The following is a 26362-nucleotide window of genomic DNA, read 5'->3' on the forward strand; positions in this document are numbered from 1 at the left end:
CTTGTCCTAACAAGATTCCTACAAATCTCCTCACTAAAAATCTCTCAGCATAATGTTTTGCCTTCCCTTGAAAGATGATGGTTGGAAGATAATGGACGTAGGATGAGATGGCATCTTTCCTCATCCTACTGTACTTCATGTAAATTTTTATTCTCTCCTCACTAGAGGCACATTCGTCTTTAAGTAGGAAGTTGCTGGTGGTAAAGGCAATTATGCCTACACTGCCCTATATTTACGTCACACACCATGACCACACATTGTACACTGTAGGTGGTAGGTGCCCATCATTGTCACTTTATTCTTTATTCTTTAAATGACTATTAAATAAGGGAAGGTTGATTACACATTCTGACTATTGGAGGTCCAACATCTTGTGTGTCTCTCTCTCTTGCTCTCTTGCTCTATCCCCCATAGTTTACATCTCTCTTGCTTTCGCTTGCTCATGCTTCTACTTGGGATTCTCCCTTCAGGACAGACTCGAGGTCCATGGGGTAAGAAATATGTCGACACTTGGCCATACCAAACTCCAAAAGTAACTTGGAGATGTACTTGTGCTAGGAAATAAAGATTCCATGTACTATCTAATAAATCTCTAGACCAAGGAAGAAGTGTAGCATCCCAAGATCCATCATGTTGAGTTGTTGTTGCAATATCTCCCGAGTCCGATCAACCTCCTATGAGTTATTCCCTATGATAATGAGGTCATCAATATACAAGATTACTAACACACACCTACCACCTTCAACCTTGTTATAAAGGTTGGGGTCATGATCCAAACAATGAAAGCCATTCTATAAGAAGAAGTGATCAATTCTATGTTATCAAGCTCAAGGAGCTTGCTTTAGGCCATAGATGGCCTTCCACAACTTATAAACATGGTCCTCCTTCCCTTGCACAAGAAATCCAAGAAGTTGAGACATAAACATCCTCCTCCAAGATATCATTCAGAAAGGCCATCTTCACATCCATCTGATAAATCGGTTAATGGTGATGAGTGGCTAAAGCCAAGATAGCTCGAATAGTGGACATCCAAGTTCAAGGTTCCATCTACAAGATACTCCATCTAATTGACCCACTCCATACCAATCACATTCCGCTTATTCAAGAACAAGCTCCCAAGTCTAGTTTCACTTGATAGAATTGAACTCAACTTGCATAGCATTGATCCAAACCTTTTACGCAAGAGCCTCATCAACTGTAGTAGGCTCATGGTACTGAAGAATCTATGACATAATGGCATAGTTCAAACAAAGTGGACTCTCCCTCACTCGGCCTTAATCCTAGCTGATTTGCATGGACCAAGAGGCATCTCAGGGAATTAAGCAATCCCTAGTAGACTCATGGTCCTAAAGAATCTGTGACATAAGGATATAGTTCACACAAAGTGAACTTTCTCATTGGGACTAAATCCTAGCTGATCTACACGGACCAAGAGGCATCTCAAGGAACAAGGTAATCCCTAGATCTTGCATGATCCTCTGATACCACCAAGGAATGGTGATAGGCTCAGCCTACCGCAAAGGAGACTGAGAGGCCTCTCATACCTGTAAAGCACCTCTTTGTGAAAGGAACTCACCATCACTAAGGAAAGGTAAAGCCTCCTCATCCAATGAAAAGGGCTCCTTGACTTCAATCAACCATTTGAGGTGATCATCACTGATGCAAGTGGACTTACAATCAATGGAATGCTAGTACAAGAAGGAAGACCGATGGCCTATACTTCCAGAAAATTGAAACCTTATGGATCTAACTATGCTACTCATGACCGTGAGTTACTCGCGGTAATCCATGTCTTGAAACTGTAGAGACACTATCTATTAGGAAAGGAATCCACTTTAGTGACAGATCATAAAAGTCTTAAGTGGATTTTCACCCAAGCGGACCTAAACATGAGGCAAAGAAGATGGATAGAGATACTGCAAGAGTTTGATTTTAAAATCAAATATCATCCAAGGAAGGACAATGTTGTTGCAGATGCATTAAGCCGAAAAGCCTTTCTTAATAGCGTTGAAGAAGTTCGAAGCTTAAGAACCGTATCCATACCTAATAACCCTGTACTTGAGCTTGTATGCCAAGCTATTTCTCAGGATAAAGAATATGAAGGACTTATGGCTAAGGTACTTCAAGGGGGAAGTTCTAACAAAGAAAGATCTAAGATTAAGGATTATGGTGCTAGTAATGGTTGTCTATACTACCATTATGGTGCTAGTAATGCTAGTAATTGTATATTAGCATTGGAGTTTAAAAAGCCAATGGTTTTTAGTGCATGGACAGATTAACGCATTACCCATTATGTGGTAAATTATCTTCATAATGCCTAATCAAGTATCTTTAATCTACAAGGATGCGCTCTTTTGGAGATGCATTAAGAGTGCCTTCAATTCTCGTAAGCTCTTGAGCATCTTCCACATGCTACAAGTTGATAGTATCCATCTACAAACACAACTACATACGAAACTTCAATCGACAATAGGTCTGAAGGTGGACTTGTAAAATGTGGGGAGAGGCAACACAATGTGGGGGGGATTTCCAGACCCCCCCTCACATTGTGAGGGTTTTCCCCAAGACCTACACAATGAGAGGGGGAGGGTTGCAAAAATCTCCAGCGCCCTCCTGTAACGTGCATGCCTATCAGTTGTCCAGGCATATTTCTAGCGGTCCAATCTAAGCGACGTTGCCCGACACTCCCATGGAATGTTACGAGGTTTGTCACCTAGGGTTTCTTGATTCCGCCTCGTAACTGAACATTCGTGGCAGAACCCACTGGGATTGACCTCAATTTTGGGTTCCTAGTGGTCAAGGTCTCCTAACAGCATTCTAACATCAGGTCTTGAACATCCTAATTTATGTAGGGATATCCAAGACGAAATAGATCCATGCCGCACTTGGTTCAAAGAGAATGGGAAACAAGAGGGATGCGTCACTCGACCTCTCTACCTGTAGGGCATAGTCCCATTCCGGTCCCTTAAAACGACATGAATCGAGATTCTAACCTAACAATTTCTATGGGTCCGGATGTCGGTAAAACCTTGGGAGAATCCTCCCAATTCTCTGGGACCACCCTACCATAGGACGAACCCGTTGGGGGTTCCACCCATCTGCTTCCCTCAATAGGCATTCTTTAGTTATCTAATTAGGTCCTATCACAATTATGTGACATTTAAAATCAACTTCCTTAATTAAGCCTTTTAGAGAATAAGGTTCATTTGCATAACTTGTAGCACTAACACGAAAACAAAGCAAGCAGTCCTTTTGACAAACAAGTTCCTTAACTTATCTTCAAGTTAATCTTTGTCTCCCCCCCATACAAGAGAAATCATATGTCCCTTCTGCCCTGCAAAAGTACCCGGTCCAAATCACATGGCACCATAATTTCCATCTTTTATCTAAAATAAGATCTTCCAACGCCACAGACATTGGGGTCATGAGAGTCTTCAACTCCGTTCCGAACTAGGCAAGGGATGTCCAAAGCTCCACTTGATCCACAAGCAGCCTAGGAGTGAAACATCATTTCCATGGTTAGCCTTTTCACCACTCGACCTTCGGTCCCGTGAATCAAATAATGCCCTTCTCGGGTTAAGCCGTGGTGCGATCTTGGAGATGATCCACCCATGCAAAATATCCTTTTCTTAATTAATTCATTTGGAAATCAAGCACAATCAAGGCAATCAGCCCTAATATCATCTTTCAAAAAACATTTCTTTATTTCCATGGCAACTTGTCATCACAGACCCCTGCCATGAACTTACCACCAATCACAAGCACTTGGAATAATCATCCAAACCACAATCCAACAATCAGTTGAATGTACGAGCATTTAGGATGTTCGATCAACCAACAAAAACTAATAGTATTTTTTTCAAACAATACAAAAATAGATGCGATAACAATTCCATCGCATATTCGCTCTCCCCCTTCGAATCAAAGAGCGATTCTATGCAAAATTTACGTAGCACTTATATGCACAATTCTTAATGTCATTCTTTTTACGATTATACCATTCATAATCCCTGACCAATTCTTCCTTGTAATTGCTCTATCAACGAATAAGCCATATGCAACTAGGTGCAATTAACTTCCCTTGATACATGCACTTCGCAAACTCCATCTTTCGAATAACCCATTCTCGTGCGACATAGTATGGGCCTGATATGTCTCATGCAAAACTAAAAAGAGCAACTTAACAACTTAGAAATATATTATTTATATCAAGCGTCCGAAGCTTTGTTGTTGATTGTGAGATTGCCATCTGTACGCAACATTCTTCGCTTGGGAACCATCATTCGCAAGTAGATTCAAGAGATAAAGGAAAAATGAATTTGAGATAGGAGAGCCTAAGAAAAGATGGCTTAGTTAAAGATTGAGATAGGGGGAATTGAGCTAATCTCTCCCTTGTAGCCTCTCCCTCCCTCCCTCCCTCCCTCCCTCCCTCCCTCCCTCCCTCTCTCTCTCTCTCTCTCTCTCTCTCTCTCTCTCTCTCTCTCCTTGTGCTTTCTTGTACCTCCTCATACCTCTTATTTATAGTCAATTAGAAAAGAGAGGTTGTGGCGATTGAGAAAAGAGCTCTTTATAAAGGGAATCTTAAAAAAATCAATGATCCGATACTCAAATAATAAATCTAATGGTTCCATTGGCTCCAATAGGGGGATAAAACTCCTAGACACTTGCTTAGAAATCTTTCAAATCACTCCTTTTTCTTCCTATTCGAAGTATTGTTTACTGCATGTAGACTACGATCACGACGCTTGCGATTTGACTAATCTCTCTTTTTTTTCTTTTTTTTGTATAAAATCTCCAAAACTAACTAAAAATCACTTTTTTTTTTACATGACATCCAATTCTAAAAATTTTCATATCTTTTTAAGATATTTACAATAAGTAATTTCTAATATATCTAAAATATGCTAGTTTTACCCAAAAATCTAATCTTTTTAAACCATCCATACTATACACATTAAGACTAGTGATTAATGTAGCTCATAACTCTCATTCACGTTGTAAATTCCATGAAGGATAGCTACGATCCTTATCAATCCGAGAAAAATGTCAAATTATGACTCTAGATTTTTTTAATAGATTTTTAACTAAATAAAAATTGTTAATTACTAACGTTAATTAGTTTTAACTTTAGTTAGTCTTTAGTTAGTAATCTTACTAACTTATTAATTGACTAACTAACTTTTAAGCTAACCAACTAACTTTTAATTATGCGGAAATATTACACCTCCCCCCTCACATCATGCGAGTTATCCCTAGTACTTGCACAATGCGTAGAGGGTCCCCCCTCACATTATATGGGCCACCCCCAAGAGCCGCACAATGCGAAAGGAAAGGGAGAGGTGCCAAAATCTTAAGGCATGCGCGCCTTATATTGCAACATGAAGGGGGGCGCAAAAAACTTAAGGCATATCCCTTGTATCATGTGAACAACCTACAAGACATGCACAACGTGAGGGGAGCTGTAAAAATCCTGAGCCCCCCTCTCGTGTTGTGTGATTCACCACTCCATTGTGATGCAATGAAAATTAATGAAAAAATAACTAGAACAAGGGTTGTACCTTTGACCACTTGAGAGAGAAAGCGTGTGGACATGTACCACAAGCTGTGGAGAGAGAGAGAGAGAGAGAGAGAGAGAGAATAGAGGAAGAGGAGAGATCGTGAAAATGAGAGAGGAGAGATCATAAAAATGAGAGAGAGAGAGAGAGAGAGAGAGATCATGAAAATAGAAGCAAATATGCTACTGGCTCAGTTATTTATAACCTCGTGTATTGAACACATAGCAAGTACATGTGTAACCATATCTATGTTCCCCTATTAAATATCACTTGTGTCATCTTACATTTTTTATGACATGGCGACTAACATCGACACATAAAATTTCCTTGGAAAACTCAAATTTGAAATTTAGATTTTTATTTTGCACATTGCATGCTATCGAAAGTACACAGTTTTCTCATCCCAATGATTCTTGGAGCTCTTGAATGGTGAGTCTTTTCCACCTACAAAGCTCTCACAACACAATAACACTAATAAAAACTCAAAGAGCACCCTCTCCTCGCATTCTTCCAATCCATGCCCTACACAATGCGAAGAGGTGGGGGTCTCAAATGTCCATGACCCCCACCTCCCCCATGTTATTCGATGCTGAGGTTGCACTGCACAATGTGAGGGTGTGGGGATCCAAAATCTTAAGGACCCCTCTCATGTTGTTCGCAAGTTTGGGAAGTGTACAGCACAATACACTACGAGGGGGGGATTCAAAATCTCAATGACCCCTCCTACATTGTTCATCCCCCCCGCTCCCACCCCCTCAACAAGGTGCATAGCACAATGTGTGAAAAGAAGGCGGGGCGCAAAATCTTGAGGAGCCCCCTCCTCATGTTGTTCAAGTCTGGCCCCCTCCTCATGTTGTTCAAGTCTGGGGGGTGTACACCATAACATGAAGACAAGGGATCCAAAATCTCGATGACCTCCCCTCCCCCCGCCCACTCGCCCAAGGTGTACTGCACAACTCATGGGAGATGTCTGAAATCTCAAGGAACCCCCCTTGCATTATTCGGTTTTCCCTCTTAGTGCTTTGCAAGTTGTTTGGCCTCTTCCATCCAATGACCTTTTTACCTTATGGAATTCTAACATTGTATTTTTACTTTCTAGTACAAATGTCTAGAACAAAGCAAATCACTAGGATGATACCATTGCAGGACTCACATTGTGGGCCAACAAGGATCCGCACCTCTAGGGAGAGCATATAATAGTGAGTAGAGAGTAGATCTAGCAAGAGCATACCAACCCTCCAAGCCAAAGCTCGATGAAAAGGATATCAGCAACATGGATCCATTCTCAAGGAACTTAAGAAATTGACTACTTCTTCAGAGGAGCTTGATAATATTTACAAGCGGGTAGTAACTTGCTGAAGTTTCCTCTTCACGAAGAAGTCGTGCCGACCAATGGCATTAGACTCGAGTAACACGCTTTTAGGATACTTGGCCTTGCCTTCATCCTTTTTGTCATCCTGCTCAGCTTCCCTGAAAAAAATGGCATCATTAGCCAAACCCTCCAGCTACGGGAAAAGACACATGCAGCCATAGAGTTCAAAAACTAGAAGCACAAAATGAATCTAACCAGTGAACTTGAACTCCATCCTTCGCAATGATAGACTTGCAGGTTTCCCAGCTGAAACGCACAAGAGTTGGGAATCCGAAAATGTTATTTCTATGTTTTTGTAACCACTCCTTTGTCACAGGATCTGGACAGACAAAAATAAGGTATAGCTTCATAACTAAAATCATGAAGCTTTGTCACTTGTCTTGTCATGCCATATATCCATGCAACCAATCACATGTCATAAATTTTTACAGCTTAGAATTATATCCATCCAATTTTTACAATCCTGTTTGAATTCTAGAGCAATAGCTTGAAAGTTACAACTTGAATAACCAAAGGTAAATGCATCAGAATAATTTGAAATCTGAAAGCAACTGTTACAATCAGTTATTCTGTTGATAGACAGTAGCTTGTAAGTTTTTAAAGGGCAACCAAACCAAACAAAACCATCATGCTTTAGCAATTCGAGGTCCAATGAACGTAAGGATCCCACCAGACCACAGTTGTGCTGAGACATTTAGATCCTAGAAATCCCATCTGAACTTTAATCTATCTAAACTGAACAAGCTGAAAGTCAAGGCTTACATAAGCAATGAGAAATGGGTTGCAGCTACAAGCTGATGGTATGACCACTTGGATGGATGCCAATAGCTTGTGGGAAATGCTTGAATCAAATTACAAAAAGGTTTATCCTTCAAGAGTGTCACAAAGTAAGAGTCACACCTTTGAACTTTTGAATTATAGAGCTTGACAAAAAAAGCTAACAAATGTCTGATATTGAAGTTGTCCCAAAACAGTATGCCAGATCTTTGAATGGCAACACAAAAGGAAGTAAGAGAGAGGACCTATCTCAAGCCTGCAGATGTATTGGGAGATACTAAGGAGAAAATTTCACTGTACAGAGGTCTAAGAAAAATGACTCTTTCTACATCAGATAACTGACAGCCATCAGGATGTCTCCAAACAATGCATGCACAAGTGAACAGGCATTGCTTGCAGTCATTGTTGTGCTTTGCTAGAATATGACTAACAAATAAAGAAGCAAATAGATGCGCTTAACATTTTCTTGTTATATATATAAATCATAGCATGCACTCTATGACACCATGAAGTAGCCAACAATGTTTTGCATTCCTCTAACAGCATAATGTGAAAATCCTCATTGTCCACATATGACTGCAAATGAATAGAGTTTTTTCCAATGATAGATGTCACTAGCTCTACATGTCCAAGACACCAAAACTAGCCTCACCATGAGACCCATCTCTTCATTTCCGATGCCTAGGTTGGCCGCTAATTCTGGAGAAATGTAGTTGGCACGAGCACCTACATCAAAGAAAACTAAAGCATGCTGATCCCTCACTTCGCCCCATAGCTCCAAAGCATCTATATTTGATTGCTCACTAACAAGATCAAATACCAATCCAGCTGTAGTTTTAAATTTCTTGCCTTTCCAATCGTTATTGTCATCATGGTTTTAGAATTACGTTCTAGCATTCATGTGCTATATTGCCCTCTTGTTCACAAACAAAGCATTTGTTTGGATCCTACAATGCATTCCTTTAAGCAAGTTTTCTGACACTAGCAAATGACCTTTTGCTTTGTCCATCTTTTTGAAAGAACGACTTAGACTGATTTGCAGCTTGTTGACCCTTTTTTGAAGATTTACACTTGCTGCCCCAAAATTCAATCTCGCTAGCCTTATTTATAGCATTATCCTTTTTTAGCAACTTTCTTGGCACTAGCAAATGACCTTTTGCCTTGCTTGTTCTTTATGAAAGAATGGCTTAGACTGATTTACAACTTCTCAACCTTTTTTTTGAAGATTTAGACTTTCTACCCAAAAATTAGGCTTGCTAGCCTTATTCATAGCATTGTCATTTGAAGCATCTTAGCTACCCTTAAACCCTATGACATGGCCTTTCATCAATGCATAAGATGTGTTTGCATTTTCAACCAATTGTGTCATGCTGGTCACTTTTCTCTTTGTGTAATAGTCACAGATATATTTGGCTAGATCACAATAGTAAGTCTTTATTTGCTCAACCATCATGACTTTATGAAAAGAGCTGACTCGTGACAAAACTATCCAAATTTTGTTTGTGTACTCTTCCAAATCAACACAATGAATTGCAATAAAAAAAAAAACCTTAAAAGGAAATCTAAATTTACTTTGATTCCAGTCAATGGCTGAATCTACTTTTCTATGCTAAGATATTCCTAATACAACATCATAATAACCAAGATCTCCCATGACAAAACTCTCATGATCTATATAATCTCCAATCTCAGTTCATAGTTTCCCAAAAATAGGAGTAACTTAAGACTCCATTCCTTAAAAAGCAACATCTAACATTTCTAGTATTCCAAACATCTCACTTCGTAGATATAAAGCTTCAACAATCCAATGATGGTATAATGATATGTAGCCCCTATATCAATATCAATATCAAAATGAATGAGAACAAGTTGAATAGTAATCTTACCCCAAGCCATAAAACACTTTCTTTTCTCTGATGGAGTTTCATCCTAGAGTAAGGATTCCTTAAGTACAACATCTGCTTGAGGTGTCTTTTGGGGCTGGTTTCCCCTCATAACCTTGTTAGTACATTGACTAGCCATATGACATTTTTCTCCACAAGAGAAAAATCACCCTTCTCTTGTATATTCTGCTAACTGCTAATATATTACATTCTTTTTAGATGGCAAAGGTCGTATACCTCCATCCTTATGCTTTGGCTCTTGTTTGTCTAATTTATTTTGGTCAAATATCTTGATCTTTTTCTTTTGTGATTCTTCTTTGGAGATTTACTTGATTTACTAAGCATCCACGACATATATAGTCCTTCAACTTCTAGGGCCGCATCTTGGGCTACTTTCAATGTATCAAGCTTTGTCATCTTGACAACTCACCATATTATTGAATGCAACCCATGGATAAATTTTCTCATCCCTATATTGGGAGAAACTCCATTAAGAGAGATAAATTTAAGAGTAACAGCTACAAACCTATTGATGTATATTTCAACATTGTCTCCTTGGCTTTGCTTCAACTTATCCCATTCTTATTACACATTGTATTCAAAGGATAAAGGTAGAAACTTCTTGTTGAACATCTCCTTAAACTCTTTCCAAGACTTGATTCCTTTCGCTCTTGAACAACTTTAAGTCACCAATTTAAAGCAACAATATCCTTCAAATACATTTTAATCATCCTAATCTTTGATTTTTCTACATAATTCTCACCACCAAAAGTAAAATCAAATTGTTTAGTAAAAAGCTCAACTTTTTGAGAATCTCTTTTACCAAAGAAAATATTAAACTTACTTCTCTCTCCAAGCTTAAAGTCTCTTTTAGTATCATTTTCCTTTGCTAAAAGCATCTTCAAAAATTCAATTACCATAGAAATAGCGGATTCTTTGACTTTCTCCTTGTCCTTCTCCATGGAGGGATTCTTGGAACAATAGAACATAGCTTGTGTATGATGAGACTTTGAAGTCACCACTTAGGTGGATCGTCGAATGTAGGTGATGTGTCACCTTTCATAGACTTAGTTGCAGCAATAACATCGATACCTTTCATACTAAGGTGAGACCTTCACAACCATAATATTGTCTATCTTAAGAGTCTTCTCAATCAAGAAATCTTCAAAGACCTTCGCTTTAGCCAGTGCTTTAACCCTTCTCTCCATCAAAGCTTGGATTTTTGGATCCACTTCCAGCTCCTTATATCTTTGTATCTTCTCAATATCAAAGATACATACAAATACAGAGTGTCGAGAGCCCTCTAGTCATTCATCAAAATTCTTCTCTTTATCTCTTGACATGGTAAGAAAGTTGAGCCCAAAGATCTTGTCACCCCAAAAAAGTTCTTACAAGAAAGAAGTTCTCACTCTAATACACATGCAAGATCAATTATCACCATGAAAATCAAAAGACAGAGAGAAGGAGAGAGAGAGAGAGAGAGAGAGAGAAAGAAGAGAATCAACACTACTTTGAGAGGGAAATTGATCCCTCCTCCCTTATAGAATTTTATGAAAACAAATCAAAGTACCAACTACTTGCACCATATATAAAGGGTTGATTTGCTCCAATTTTGAAAATTAGGGTTTTAAAACTCTCATTTTTGTATACTCCAAACAACAAGCTGATTTTCTTATTTGTACTTAGACTAGATCAAACTAAGTAGAAAGTGCTTCTTGAATGATTGGTAGATAGAATAGTATAAAGCATGTGGCTAAATTTTCAACATGAGAGCTTATTGAAAATGAAGAGAGAGACTTTTAATATATAGGTATAGGGCTTGGATGCTCAAAACTAAAAAATAGAGGCTACAAATGACAAGTGTTTGCTAAAAATAATAAGTATTGAGCAAAATAACAAGTGTAAGAACACTTGTACATTCAAAATAACACGTCCTATTCTAAATGTCACATGTCACTTTTCTAGAAAAAGAAGCTTGTAAACATTCTACTCTAAAAATCTCTCAAATGGTTAAACATTTGCGATAGTCATTGAAGACAAAATTATTCATTGCAAAACTTAAAAGTATTTTATGTGAACAAAATTTCGATTTGAGTAACTTTCAAAAAAATAGTAACCTTCTAAATTTTAAGAGTCACCAAATTTAGATTCTAAAGAGCTTCATTATATAGGTTCACCAGTTCATGGTTTGTTTCTTTGATCATAAGCATCTAATTTCACTTTTGAAACCACTCATTATATGGACTTCTAGCCAATGTGACTACCCCAATGAAAAATCTTAGTCATCTAGGCTTTCAAGTTAATCTAACTGCCTGACTATACTTTTAATTTCTCTTGGGCCAATCTCCTCAATGACAACCATGTTTTGAAACACTCAAGTTGGTTACACCAATTTTGGGTTTGTCTATACATATATGTCTAGCAGTATTGTGTTTTTGTTTTTAGCCTTGCCGTCTTTAGTCATCTTTGGTCAAGCATCACATTGCTCTCGATCTGCATATTGTACGAGCATGAGCCCAAAAGCAAGAAAAAGCGAGAGAGATGGGGTGATAACTTTTCTGTTCAAAAATACATAATTCCACGAATTGACCAAATGTCAGCAATAAGTCCTGAAACTTCCTTACAAGACACAGATTTGAAGCTTTTGCAATGCCATCTATACTCAGAGCCATTATCACCCTATCTTTTCAAACAAAGAAGAGTGCTCTTTAAGATGTATCTCACTCAGTAAAACATTTACTAGTTTATTGACCTTTCATAAGCATGCAGAACTGAGTGGAACAGGCAAATTAGAATCTCACCGATATCCAATTCAGACACGAGAGTGAGCCAAGGCCAAAACTTGCAAATGTTACCTGCAGGATACCCAGAACCAAAATCCCGACTGATCTCCTGGCCTCTCTCTTCAATAGTCCAATCCCTCAACATTTTATCCCTTGTAACCTACAGTGTGATTCACAGACAAGCGTAAGAGTTCATCTATAGTAGAAAAGAAGAATCCACCCACTAGACAAAAGAATACCTTAGCTACAATACTTGCAGCACTAACTATAGGAAAAAGACTGTCTGCCTTCTTAGCAACCCTGAAGGTTATTCCAGGAAATTTTTTTGATAGTTCAGCCTCATATTTCTCTGCATCCCCCACTGTGTCCACAAAGACCTGCGTAAGCATGGACAATGCCAACCATAAGACACAAAACCAAAGCTTTATACAAAATGTACAGCAGACAACCATGATAATTAAATGCAAATTAGGACAAACTTGCAAAGTGGGATCATTCAAAAGCTAAACAGACCAACTTTCTTATGATTAGAGTCAAAAGTATCTCCCACTTTATCAAGGAAAGCAAGCAATGACCCCCCTTCCCATGATGACACCACCACACTTTAACAGGGAAAGAGAGCAAGGACACTTCTTCACATGATGAAACTGCCACCACTTTTTTACTGTTACTGGTAACTCCAAAGGAAGTGAAGATCTACAACCATCGCTTCCAGGAGAAGTAGAATGGAAAGTGAAAATCACAAAGCACGAGAGCAAATTTGAACACATGCTCATCTTCGATCTCTCCATGTAGAACTATTGTAACCCATAGTACTTTCTCTAATTATTTGGAAATCCTCCACAAAATAGGGATTTGATGTAGTCCAAATCCAACTTCTCAAGATAGTTAAGTACCTTTTGAGCCTTCATTCATGCTCATGCTGAGAATGTTCATGATTCTGAACACATAGTCCAAAGCAGTAAAAGGTTTTCTAACATTACCACATCAATGCTGCCCACTTGAAGAGCTGGGACTGAAGGCACATTGGACTATTCAATATAACTCCTTCTGTAGCATAATTTACCTGTGAGAACTCATTTTTTTGGTTCTTTGGCTACTTGCTTTACTGACTACAGACACAATACCTAGCCTTGGCAAGAAAGTGAAAGGAGCGTAGAAAGGTCAATGACTGCCAATTTTCAGCAGTTCTTAGAGGAGTGATAAGTAAAACCAAAGAAACCAATTTTATTAAAATCTAATGGAAAAAATGCATAACAACCAGAAAGCCACTGAGTAAAAAGATATTGATTTTAGTATTTCTCTCTCCTCTCTCCTCTTGTGGTTTGTTCTCATGGATTAGTGTATGAGAGAAGGAGGTGGGCTAAGAGGAAAGATTTTGATCATGCGATGATGTGAGAGTGTAAAGAGACATAAATCAAGGTTGGATGGATCATCAGTGGCCATTGAAGATCTCCAGGGAGCCTCCAATTTCAAATTATGTGCATCATAATGCGCGATTTTATGAGTAAGTCATTGATTTTATCGTTTTATGATACATTTTGGTTGGAAATGGTTAAAAATGCTTGTATTTGATTGCCAATACTTTGAATGATCGCTCATGTTGAAGAAATCACAAAAAAGCAACTCATAAAACAGGTAAATCACTGTACCAAACCTTCTTAAGAATTATTTCCCAAAAAGCAAATGTTCATTTTAGATGCCACCAAGACTTTTCAATGCATCAATTGACTCAAAAAGTTCTATAAAAGGGGACTCAAGGTGCACCCCCACTTTGATCTGCATTCCCTCATCTCACATTGTGCTAGCTCTCAATGTCATCATCATCAACTCCACTCTGCCAGCTACTGCTGCCACCCCACTCAGCCAATTGCCACCCACCTTCCTGAAGCTGCCTCCTTGCTGCTGCAAGTGCCACCCTGCTTGTAAAGACTTTTGGAGGCTGTGTTTCTGTTGCTGGTGCTGCTGCCCCTCATCATCTGCTGCCACTGCTATACAATACAGACTGATGTATTTGCTGTTTCACAATCAATCAGCATGTGTTTTCTCCTCCCATTGCTCTAAGGTCTGTATCAGTCCATCACCTACCTCCCCAGCTACCGTGTTTGGTGGTTCAACTTACCATCCAACTGGCTGGTGTCACTCAATAAATTAATGACTCACTTTTCTTTAAGTGTTGATGATAATCTAGCATGGCCATGAGACCATTTAGAGACCAATATTCCTAGTGCATTACTTAATGGGGTGATCAGAGTACTGTGACGGGGATATCTGGTACAAGCAGTACAAGTTATGAAGGGGAAAAGAAGTGTCTGCCAAGTGTAAGAGTGTACATAAGAACCAAGGAGTTATACATAAATGAAGATAGATTAAGTTCTAAGAAGAGGAAGTGCATTAGCATTGTGTATATGTATTTATGTGTGCATCCGAGAACGCCTGGGAAAGTTTACTTGTGTGTAATGAGCACTGAATTCATTTGGGGTCATCCTCTCCTTTACAAGTCAAGGTTTAAGGTCTTTTCTTTCATTAAAAAAGACAAGAGAGGTAATTCTCTCATTAAGAAAGACAAGAGACGTGATCCTCTAGAAGTGAGAAGAGAAGTGGTTTTCTCTTTCTAAGGTCTAAAAAGACACAATATTTTGTGTGGAAGTCAATCTTAAGGTTGAGACCCAAGGCAATTTAATAAACTCTCCTTAAGGTGGTTGCATGGACCACAAGTTAAGAGTACACTTTGAGAAGCTTATCTTTTAGAAGTGAGAAGAGAAGTGGTTTTCTCTTTCTAAGATCTAAAAAGACACAATATTTTGTGTGGAAGTCAAACTTAAGGTTGAGGCCCAAGGCAATTTAATAAACTCTCCTTAAGGTGGTTGCATGGACCACAAGTTAAGAGTACACTTTGAGAAGCTGATCTTTTTAAAAAAGACATGGTGAATCCATTTTTAAAATATCTCGCGATAAAAAGACGATCTCCAAAAACGGGCTGCAAGGGTTATCAAAAACAGCAAGATCTACAACTTTCGTGTTGGACATTTTTTCATCCGAACAACGCATAGAGAGAGATCTCGAAATTAGTGCTCCAAAGTAGATCCTGGAACAACCACATCTTGCATGAAGATCAACTCAAATCTCTCTCCAAGAAGAGAACCTCTTGAAAACCTATAAAAGAGGAGACTCTCCTTGGGTGTGAGAGAGGTAAAGGAAGCATCACTTTGCATGCATCCAAGAGAAGAAGAGAAGGTGCAAGTGTTGCGGAAGCTCTGCTGAAATCAAGCGCCAAGAGAAGAGCCCTACACATATTGTGTAGGAGAGAAGGAGACTCAAAAAGGATCAAAAGGTACCAACTTTCAAGTTATGCAAGTGTTAGTCGGTTATATACCGTGCAAGGAACCGTGATCTTGTTTCCAAGATCTACAAGTAAGAACTGGCTTATGTGTAATGAAGGAGCTTGCTCCTTGTCAATAATATAACTCCACAAGGGGGGAGACTGGCCCATCTTCCAATCCCTAGTGTGTTGCCAATTTCTCTACCTCTCTCTCTCTCTCTACACCTTTCTTTTCTCTCATCTATTCTCTCTCTGTGCCAGCATAATATTCGTCATATATATTTTAAGTATATAAGAAAGTCGAGCATGTATCTCGGATCTTATAACAACTCGAAACTAAAATGCACTTGCTACTATGCTCAAGAAGTTTAAGCCTTGCTGAAAAAGAAAATCAACATTGACGTAGTTTCCCCTACCAATGGAAATGTTGGACCAGCATATAAAAACTAAGAGCTAGAATGTAGCTACAAATATGAACCAAAAACTTCAAACTATAGTAAAGAAATATGCCTCACTAGCCCTCACATCCCCCTTGGCAACATGGGATATGAGAAGATATCTCCTAGAATCAAGTATCTTAATTAGAATATTGCATCTCAAGAAGATCCCTCACTATTTGAGAAACAATTTGAGAGACTATCACAAGGACGTAAAATTTTATTGCCTTGCCCAGCATTTGATTAAAAGTTGATCAAATGTGCAAATGTGACTTACACATGTAAGGTGCACACCAATTATTTCACTGCATGGGACCCAAGACCTCGAGATATCAGTTGGTGCCAAAGATAATAGTTATAATAAGTTATACTTGGCAAGCACTAGGTGGTACCTAGTGTCATATTTGGGCCTAGACCAATTTATTGGCCACTATTGACAGAAGTGACATTAGAGACTAGACATTCATTAACTAACTAATGCAAATCTAAGGGTCAATAACTACACAAGGACACTTGGGAGACAAATTGGCCTTGTTGGAAATAAAAAGCCATCATGACTTTTACATATACACGAGTGTGAACACACCCTAGCACATTGTACTTTCATATATATATATATATATATATATATATATATATATATATATATATATATATATATATATAAAAACCTAAAGAGGTACACTTGTCATTGTACCCACAAGTCGTGCCCACTCTCACTCTCTACTCTGCACTCTCTCTCTCTGTCTCTCTGCTATGAGAAAGCATTGCGAGTCTCGATCCTCGCGCTCTCTATCATAACAAACTGGTATCAGAGTGGGCAAGAGACAGCTCAAGTGTGCACACGTCTTAAGACAGTCGACAAGCGTGCGTAGGCTTAGCAGCAAGCGCATGTTAGAGTCAACAATCGAGTGCTTGACAAAGGCAACTGGACCAATGGACACGTTTTCTTAGGTGAACGTTAATAGCAAGCAAACGTGACCAGCATCTAACTGCAGGCAACAGTCTACAGGTCCGTTGAGGGCGACAGGGCAATCGTTGCAGGTGACCAAGACATGATGGACTAGTGGCGGACAAGTGAAGGCGACAACCTGCCGACAGGCGCGTGGCGATTGCACGACGGGTCAACAGACCCTCCCCCTTGGTCACATTTTCTTTTCTTTTCTTTTTTCTCAAAAAAATCAGTTTTTATCTCTCTTTCTCGACGAGGGTTCGCGCACATAATCGCAAAGTACAAATTTGTGCAATCTTGGCCCGAAATTTGGGGCTTTTTCTGGATTTGGGGATTGTGATGCAGCGCAAGACCATTTGTGTCAAAAATTGCAAGAATTTGTAACATTTTGCCTCCAAAATTTGGAGCTTTTCATGTACATGCAAAAATTGGGCTGAAATTTATCCAATTTCTCGACATTGATGCACATTGGACCCCGTGCAATTTGGGGCTTTTGCTGTTTGGGCAAAATTTGTGCGCCATTTGGTCATTTTATGTACATGCAATCTTAATTCCATACAATTTGGACATCTAGCACTTGGAAAAATTTGGGGTTTTGCTGAAATTGTTCTATTTTGGCAAAATTGGCATGTTCTATGCATGTCAAAGACAATGCAGATTTATGGTTGATGCTTTGAGCACAAAAATTTTGGGGCTTTAACCATGCGTGTTAAATTTTGTGCCCATTGGTACATGTACAACAGAAATTGCAGCTAAAATTTGGGACTTATCATGTAATGTGATGTATTTGCCCTTGAAACAACTGTAATCAATTGCGGAGTGCTGTAGCACAAGGTTTAGTGCTTCTGAAAATTTATCTGCAGATCTGAAATTTCTGCTTCTACGTGGTTATTTATTGCTGGTTGGTACATGTTTGTACCTTGGTCACTTGTGTGCAGTTTGGGCCTGCATTTGCTGAATTTTTTTGTCACATTTGGGCTGAAAATCATGCCTGGCAGCAGTAATCTCATGCACATTAAGAAGCTTAAAGAAGCACATTTTGGGCTGAAAATCATGGCTAACAGTAGTAATCTCATGCACATTAAGAAAGAAACTTGAAGGAGCACATAGCTTTGCAATCTGGCAAAAACAATGCTATAATATCTTGTTGCAAAAGAAGCAAGCAAACCCGATTAAGACCAAAGGGGCAAAGCCCACATATATGGAACAAGAAGATTGGGATGAGTTAAATGAGCTTGCACACTCAACCATCGAGCTATCGATTTTTTATGCCTTGATGTTTAACATTGAAGGTTTGGATTCTACCTATGCTATTTGGACTCTGCTGGAAGAACTGTATGCACAGAAGAGTGCCGCAAGCAAAGTGTATTGGCTGAAAAAGCTTATGGATTTGCGTATGAAAGAGGGTACAGCAATGTCTACTCACTTAAGTGAGTTTAACTCCATTTTCAGTCAACTAGTTGCCTTGAAGTTCTTGATTGATGAGGAATTTAAGGCTAGGTTCTTGCTTTGTACTCTGCTCGAGAGTTGGGATACATTCAGGACTGCTATGAGCAATTCTAATGCGATCCTTTTATATGCTGATGTAGAGAGTGCTCTACTCATGGAAGAAATGAATCGGTAGAACAATGCATCCAATAAGTCTTCCAATGCTTTGCATACTGGGGACAGATCATAGCAGAAAGGCAAATCTGATAGCAAGGGACACAGTAAATCACATGGTAAGGATGTTGAATGCCATCATTATGGCAAGAAGGGCCACTTTAAACATGACTGCTACAAATGGAAGAAAGAGAAAGGAAAAGGCAAGAAGACAGATGATAGCAAGAAGTAGAAAAATGAGAGTCAACCTAAGAAGAGCAGTGTCAAAATTGAAGAGGTAAATATAGTCACTCATGACAATGACAGTGGGAATGACGTGCTCTTGGTCTCTTCACACTTTAGTACACATGCTTTACTTGCAGATATAGATGGTGACATGCATACTTGGATTCTAGATTCAGGTGCTTCCTTTCATGTCACCCCTCATCGTGAGTGGTTTTTTTATTATACAGGGGGGTCAACATGGTGTTGTCAATCTTGGGGACAACTATGCATATGACATTGCAAGTATTGCTAATGTGCAGTTGTAGTTTCAGCATGGTTCTGTCTTCACACTTCAACATGTACGGCATGTACCTCAGCTTAAGAAGAGCTTGATTAGCACAGGGCAGCTAGATGACAATGGATTTCATACCACCTTTGGAGATGGGAAATGAAAGATCTGTAAGGGATCTAGGGTGATTGCCAGAGGTTGTAAAAGTGATACCTTGTATCCTCTCCATGTATCTAGTATGCGTAACCATGTTGTTGTAGTGACCGAGCAGCCAAGTATTTCTTCATGGCATGGCCGGTTGGGACACATGAGTCAAACTAGAATGAAGTGTTTTCTCGTTTGGATTACTTGCCTTGTCTTCGTGATGCTGATTTTGAGCATTGTGATCATTGTGTTTATGGTAAACATGCACAAACGTCTCATAAGAAGTCCTTTCGCTGAAATCTTCTCCTCTAGAGTTAGTACATTCCAATGTATGTCAAATGCCAAAGTTATCTTTAGGAGAAAAGAAATATTTTGTCACCTTTGTCGATGATGCTACACAAAAAGTATGGGTTTACCCTATTCGTAGCAAGAATGAAGTACTTGACAAGTTTAAAAATTTATTGACATTAGTTGAGAATCAAACTGATAAGACACTTAAGTATCTTCGTCTGACAATGGTGGGGAATATGTGTCCAAGGCCTTTTAGGCATTTTGTGACAGCAAAGGAATAAAAAGGGAGCTCACTGCCCCTCGTAATCCACCCCAAAATAAAGTTGCAGAGCGTATGAATCAAACCATATAGGATAAGGTCCGTACGATGCTATCTCATGCTACATTACCCATGCTTTTTTAGCAGAGGCTGTTATGACAGCCGTACACTTGATTAATCGGTCACCAAACAAGTCTTTTGGGGGGGGAGTTTCCCAAGAAGCGTAATCAGGCAAGCCACCTTCATATGCACGCTTATAAGTGTTTGGCTACGAAGCATTTGTGCACATACGTAAGGAAAAACGCAGCAAACTTGAGCCAAAGTCTTGTAAATATATTTTCCTAGGATATGGTGATAAAGGTGAAATGGGGTATAGATTATGGGATCCCGAGAAAAGGAAAATAGTACGCAACAATGATGTTATCTTCCGGGAAGATCACATACATAAACAGCCCGAAAAGATTGAGGAGATCCATAGGGTTGTATTCCAAGAAGAAATACCTTTTGGATAGCAAAATGTGCCCGTTGTACAGTAGCAAATACTTGCTGTAAATGAGCCTGCAAATGCAAAAAATAATGCTAGAAATGATCAACCAGCTATTGCCCATAACGATGAGCCACTGGATGTATAGAAATAGCCAAGATAACAAGCTATTAATATTGATTTGCAAGCTGAAATGCCAAGACAGCAAGCTGAACATGGAAATTTGCAAGAACAGCCAACAAATAATGATCATTGGGTTAGGAGATCGTCTGGGGCTACTAGACAACCTGATAGATTCGTTCTTGGTGCAAACAATGTGACTGATTATGTCATGTTGACAAACTATGGTGAACTGTCTTGCTTCAAGAAAGCAATGGACAGACAAGACAGCAAGAAATGGTATAAAGCCACGTTGTCAGAGATAGAATCTCTTGAGAAAAATGGCACTTGGGACTTGGTGCAGTTGCCTAAAGAGCAAAAAACACTTCCATATAAATGGGTTTACAATATGAAGGTCACTTCTAGTTCCTCGCCAAAGTACAAAGCAAGATTGGTTGCGAAGGGGTACAAGCAAGAACATGGAGTTGACTTCGATGAGATCTTCTCTCCCGTAGTCAAGATGACTACATTGAGAACCATTTTGGGCTTGGTTGCAGCTGAAGATATGGAGCTCATACAAATGGATGTAAAGACTACATTCTTACATAGTGATCTACATGAAAACATATATATGCAGCAGCCTAAAGGATTTGTGAAAAAAGAAAAATAAAAAATGGTATATAAACTCAAAAGAAGTTTGTAGGGGCTGAAACAAGCACCAAGAGAATGGTATCATAAGTTTAATACATTTATGCAGTCTCAAGGTTTTCATAGAAGTCAAGTGAATCATTGCTTGTACACCAAGAAGACAACAGATGGTAGCCTGATTATCTTGGTTCTGTATGTTGATAACATGCCGATTGCTGACACGGATACTCGTGCCTTGGACTCACTGAAGCAAAGTCTTCATGGCAGCTTTGACATGAAGGATCTTGGTGATGCAAATCATATTCTTGGCATGCAAATACTTAGAGATAGGTCAAAAGGATTACTCTATCTATCTCAGCAGGAGTATATCTCCAAGGTTTTGCAACGTTTCAATATGGAAGGGGAGAAAAAAATTGGGATTTCATTACCTCCATATGTGAAACTCAGTGCAAAGGACAGCCCTACATCTGATGATGAGAAGACTGAAATGGCCAAGATACCATATGCTTCAGCTGTTGGCAGCTTGATGTATACTATGGTTGCTACATGTCCTGACATTGCCTTTGCAGTGTGAATAGTTAGCAAATATATGGCAAACCCTGGTAAAGGCATTGAGAAGCAGTGAAAGGTATTACAATATACCTCAAAGGCACAAAGGATTTGTGCATTTGCTTTGGAAAGCAGAAGGCATCTATCGTTAGCTTTATGGATGCACACTATGTTGGTCATGCGGATTGCAGACAGTCCACTTCTGGGTATGTGTTTACCTTCACAGGAGGAACAATCTCTTGGATCTCCAAGCTACAAAAGTGTGTTGCATTGTCTACTGCAGAGGCAGAGTATGTGGCTGCCACTGAGGCATGCAAGGAGGCTTTATGGCTTTCATGTCTAGTGGGAGAGCTTGGCATTACAGAGTTACTTGTTCTCCATTGTGATAGTCAAAGTGCTATCATGCTAGCACGGAATCCCGTCTTTCATGCAAAGACAAAGCACATACAGGTGAAGTATCACTTCATTAGATAGATGTACTTGACAGCTAAAGCATTGAGCTTGTCAAAGTGCATACATATGACAATCCTACAGATCTTCTCACAAAGGATCTTCCAGTAGAGCGGTTTGCTCATTGCCGACAGATGATGGGAGTTGGATAGATATATGTATTTCAGCTTTGTACATACCTAGACTTAGCTGATTCTTTTCTCCTCTTAAGGCACATTGCCTTTAGGTGGGAGGTTGTTGGGAATAAAGGACCATTGTGCCTTTTATATGTGCATGGGTGTGAACACACCCTAGCACATTGTATTTTCATATATATATATATATATATATATATATCTGAAAACCTAAAGAGGTGCACTCGTCATTGTACCCACAAGTCATGCTCACTTCCACTCTCTACTCTGCACTCTCTCTCTCTCTATCTCTCTGCTATGAGAAAGCATCGCATGTATCGATTCTCACGCTCTCTGTCACAACAAGCCTAGCCAAAAGTGATAAAAACACTTTGTGGATTAGTTTAGTTACAAATAGAATTAAGAGTTTCGAATTAAACATTTCCAATATTCATAAGTTATGTTGTCTAATTATTGTCTTAAGCTTTCTTTCGTTAAGTAATTTTTGTGAAAATCATTAATTGGCTAGTGAAAGTAATTTTCTAAGCACTAGAATAATTATTAAATTAATTTTTTGACTTATATATTCTAAAAATTAATTTAGGATGATGGATAGTGCTTGAAAATGGGATTAGAAGGATACCACTTGGTAAAACTTGCCCATGTAAGTGAAAGAAACGTTTTTGAAAACTAACGGAAGTCTATTCCAACCATTTTAAGAGAGCAAGAGGCTGTTGAAGAGGAAGGACAAGCTGTTGAACTGTTCTTCAGCATTGGAGACCTGCCCAAAAGCTGAAAACAATGGTTTGAAGGCCTACAACAACAAGTGGCAGCCTCAAAAGGACCAAAACAAGTAGGTGACAATTGCTGGAGGCTCGTGACTGCCATTTTGGGCTCCCAAACTGAAGGTGACTGCAAATTAACCTCTTCTCATCAAGGCAACGAAAAATTGAGGTGGTTTTCACAAAGAAAAACAGGAATTTCTCCCCATACAACATTCTTTCTCATTCTCCGGCCATTTCCCAACTCCCCTCAGCATTTTCCAATAGTTTGAGTCATCAAAGGCAAAGATTTCAATCAATCATTGCAGTAAATTTATAGTAAAAATTAGGGTTTTAATAGTTGCCTCGAGAGGGGAGGCATATTGAGTATTGAAGGCCTAAGACTTGAATTCCAACAGCTAAAATTGAAAAATTTCAAGGGGATTCAAAAGATTAGCCAGTCAATTTCAATTTGGGGCTAAATTTGTCTTACAAAGAGTAAGGTAAAGGTCAATTTTCCAAGTAAACCAAGGGGCAAATTGATTCGAAGGCTTATTTGTCTTACAAGGAGCAAAGCAAAGGCCAATTTTCCAAGTAAACCAAGAAGCAAATTGATTTGAAGACTTACTAATCATTAATGACAAGAAGTAGCACTTAGATTAGCAAAGGAGATCGGTCAATCTCAATTGTACTCCATCCATTTGCAATAAAAGATAAAGAAATACTAAAAGGGACACCAGTTTTGGAACCAACAAGCTGTCCATTGTCCAAGATATAAGAGGTAAAGTGTGCATTTTAATTTATGTGCCCCCTATTTTACACACAAAGGATAAGATCTTTGAGGCTGATTGGTATGTACAAAACATAGATACAACCTGCGCAAAGGCCTTTAATTTTATATCCTCGACAGTAACCCTAATAAACCTGCAACAACAAATTACACTTGCTTTCTCTCAAGGAATGGATCCAACCCCCAACTTACATCAAATCTAGGCCTAAAGCTTGAATTTTATGGGTTTTATGTCCTTAATATAACTTTTTCCATGAAAGAGATGATTTTTATATGCTTATCAAATTTCTTATTTCTTAAGCTCATTCGAGCTTTTCTTAAGACTCCTCTTGCTTATTCTTTTAAAGCCCATTTGTGCAACGAGATAAAGTTTCCCTCCTTACGACCTTTGACACATTAATAATCTCTCGTATAAAATACTCCAATATTCATTGACAGCATTGATGGTAAATCCTTGCTAGGAAAACCAACATCCACAGTAGACTACAACACAATATCGATGCAAAATGTGCAAGAGGAATGCATGTGAGAAGGAGAGAAAAGGAAAAGGAATGGGCAATGTGTGGGGGGCCAAGGCTCAAAGAGAGAAAAAGAGCGAGTTTAGAAAAAATACTTTCCAAATTTTATTCATCTACGATAATACAACTTTATTAAGGATAAGAACAGTTTGCAGAGTATCCTAGATGTGTAGCTGGGAATTAACAAGTATGGGCATCTCCAATTGTTGAATACTAGGCATCTATGACTATTCATAAGCTCTTGTATCACATACACTTCAATAATCATTGATAACATCGATGGTAACTCCTCATTGTAAAAACAAACATCCACCAAAACCTTCAACGTAATGCTGAACAAAAATATGTTTAAAAAATGCATTTGAGAAGGATAGTAAAGGAGAAGGAATGGGCAGTGCATTAAAGGGGAAGGGCACCGAGGGGGGGAGACTAAGAGGACTAAGAGAAAGTTCACCAAAAAACTCCCCACATTGATTCACCTACGATAATATGACTTTATATTAAGGATTTGAATGTTTTGCAAACTTCTAAGTATCCTTGATGTGCAATTGGGAATTGATCATGCGCAAGCATCTAAACAAGAAGTGGTCAAGGTCTAATGAGAGAGAGAAAAAGCTTACGTAATATGATCATGCATTTGATCTTGTCTCCAAAATTTGATGATTTTAGCCCTAATGTAATAAATCCTATTAACCAAGGTGGGTTGCATGAATTGTGCCTTGTTTTCTTTCTTTTTGTGGTGGCATTTTTTTTGGGGGGTAGTGGGGTGAGGGGTTTGTTGGTTGATGGGATGGTGGTGTGGGAGGTGTGTGTGGTGGTGGTGGTGTTTGGGTGTTGGGTACATGGCCGAAGAGATAGCTCTTTCTTTTTCTTTGTGCCAAGATTGTCCTCTAATACCTTTATTGTTATTGTTTGCTTTAACAATTCATCCTGCGTTGAGCTGTAGGATAAGCCCACTCTCAATGGCAATATCGTGGGTCTCCCCCTTCCTAGTGGTGTGAACTTGATTGGTCTGGCATTGGCTGATGACTCTTTCCTGCTTAGGGCTGAGAAAAATAATGTAGAAAGAGCTATGGTTGATTGGGGTTTGTTTGGGTGGCATAAGAACTGCTTAATACTCAAGAACTTGTTCTTATTAGCTATAAAAGAGAGGTCTGGCTGACTTGAGATGGCAAGGTAAGATTTTTTGTAGAGGGATGATTCTTATTAGCTACAAAAGAGAGATCTGGCTGACTTGAGATGGCAAGGTAAGATTTTTTGTTGAGGGATGATTACTAGACATGGATTATCCATTGTGGGTGGATGTGGTACCAAAGAAACTATTGCATCAAATGTCCAGTCACTTCAGGGATAATTTTGCGCACGAAAACTGACCCTGAATGGCATCGCCACAACTCCATCTATCATATAGTAATGTTATTGATGTATCACCCTTGCCAATGCAATCTCCAATCTCTATGAATGGTTGCTCAAGGCTGGCCATTGTTGCAATCTACCACACAAGCTGTTAAGATTTCTATCATCTAAAAGCTGCCATCTAATTCTTTAGTTCATGAATGATCCACATTGTCCCTAGATAGCCTTCTGCTTCCGAACTCTTTGCAGCACTTTACTGTTGCATAAACTCTAGAAAAAGCAGCAATATAAGACTTATTCAACATTAACTGACATCCGCATCAATTTGATATGACATTGTACAATCAATCACAAAGTGATCATCAGCAACAGCTGATCATGTTTTGACTTTTCAAGAGAATGTAGATTTCATAATGCTTTAGAAGTCAATGGATCATAATCACTTCATACGACTTACCTGTGTCAAAAATATTCCCGAGTTCAGCACATTAGTGATAAGTCCCATTGCTGAATTATATGAAATAAGGTTGAGATTTGTTTTGTCCCTGCTATCAGAAAACACAACTGTTAAGATATATGAATGTGTGTAAAACCTGTTAAGAGGGCAGTTCATACAAATATGGCGTGAAACCAATAGAAAGCCAAGCACTACAACTTAATAATACTCATATTTCTACAGTTTCAGTACGAAAGTTTCCAAGTAAAAATTGTAAAACAAAAATTG

General features: G+C 38.8%; 1 protein-coding gene across 3 annotated transcripts in view; it reads right to left on the reverse strand.

Annotated features, from left to right (window-relative positions):
* Nucleotides 1-6480: 6480 nt before the first annotated feature.
* LOC148016333 (Polynucleotidyl transferase, ribonuclease H-like superfamily protein) overlaps nucleotides 6481-26362 on the reverse strand; it is a 63279-nt gene continuing 43397 nt past the window's right edge. Inside the window, exons 4-8 of one of the 3 annotated variants that reach the window (XM_087663974.1) lie at nucleotides 26096-26183; nucleotides 12610-12747; nucleotides 12443-12530; nucleotides 7123-7173; nucleotides 6481-7025 (exon numbers count right to left, since the gene is read on the reverse strand). In XM_087663974.1, coding sequence (XP_087520100.1) covers nucleotides 6925-7025; nucleotides 7123-7173; nucleotides 12443-12530; nucleotides 12610-12747; nucleotides 26096-26183 — 466 coding nt within the window. In that variant the 3' untranslated portion in view covers nucleotides 6481-6924. Of the gene's footprint in view, nucleotides 7026-7122; nucleotides 7247-12388; nucleotides 12531-12609; nucleotides 12748-26095; nucleotides 26184-26362 lie in introns of all 3 variants that reach the window. The other 2 variants (XM_087663972.1, XM_087663973.1) reach the window with 2 other exon arrangements.

Source organism: Lygodium microphyllum, chromosome 23, assembly GCF_053477565.2.
Source record: "Lygodium microphyllum isolate KBCC chromosome 23, Lygodium_microphyllum_v1.1.10, whole genome shotgun sequence".
Classification (NCBI taxonomy): domain Eukaryota; kingdom Viridiplantae; phylum Streptophyta; class Polypodiopsida; order Schizaeales; family Lygodiaceae; genus Lygodium; species Lygodium microphyllum.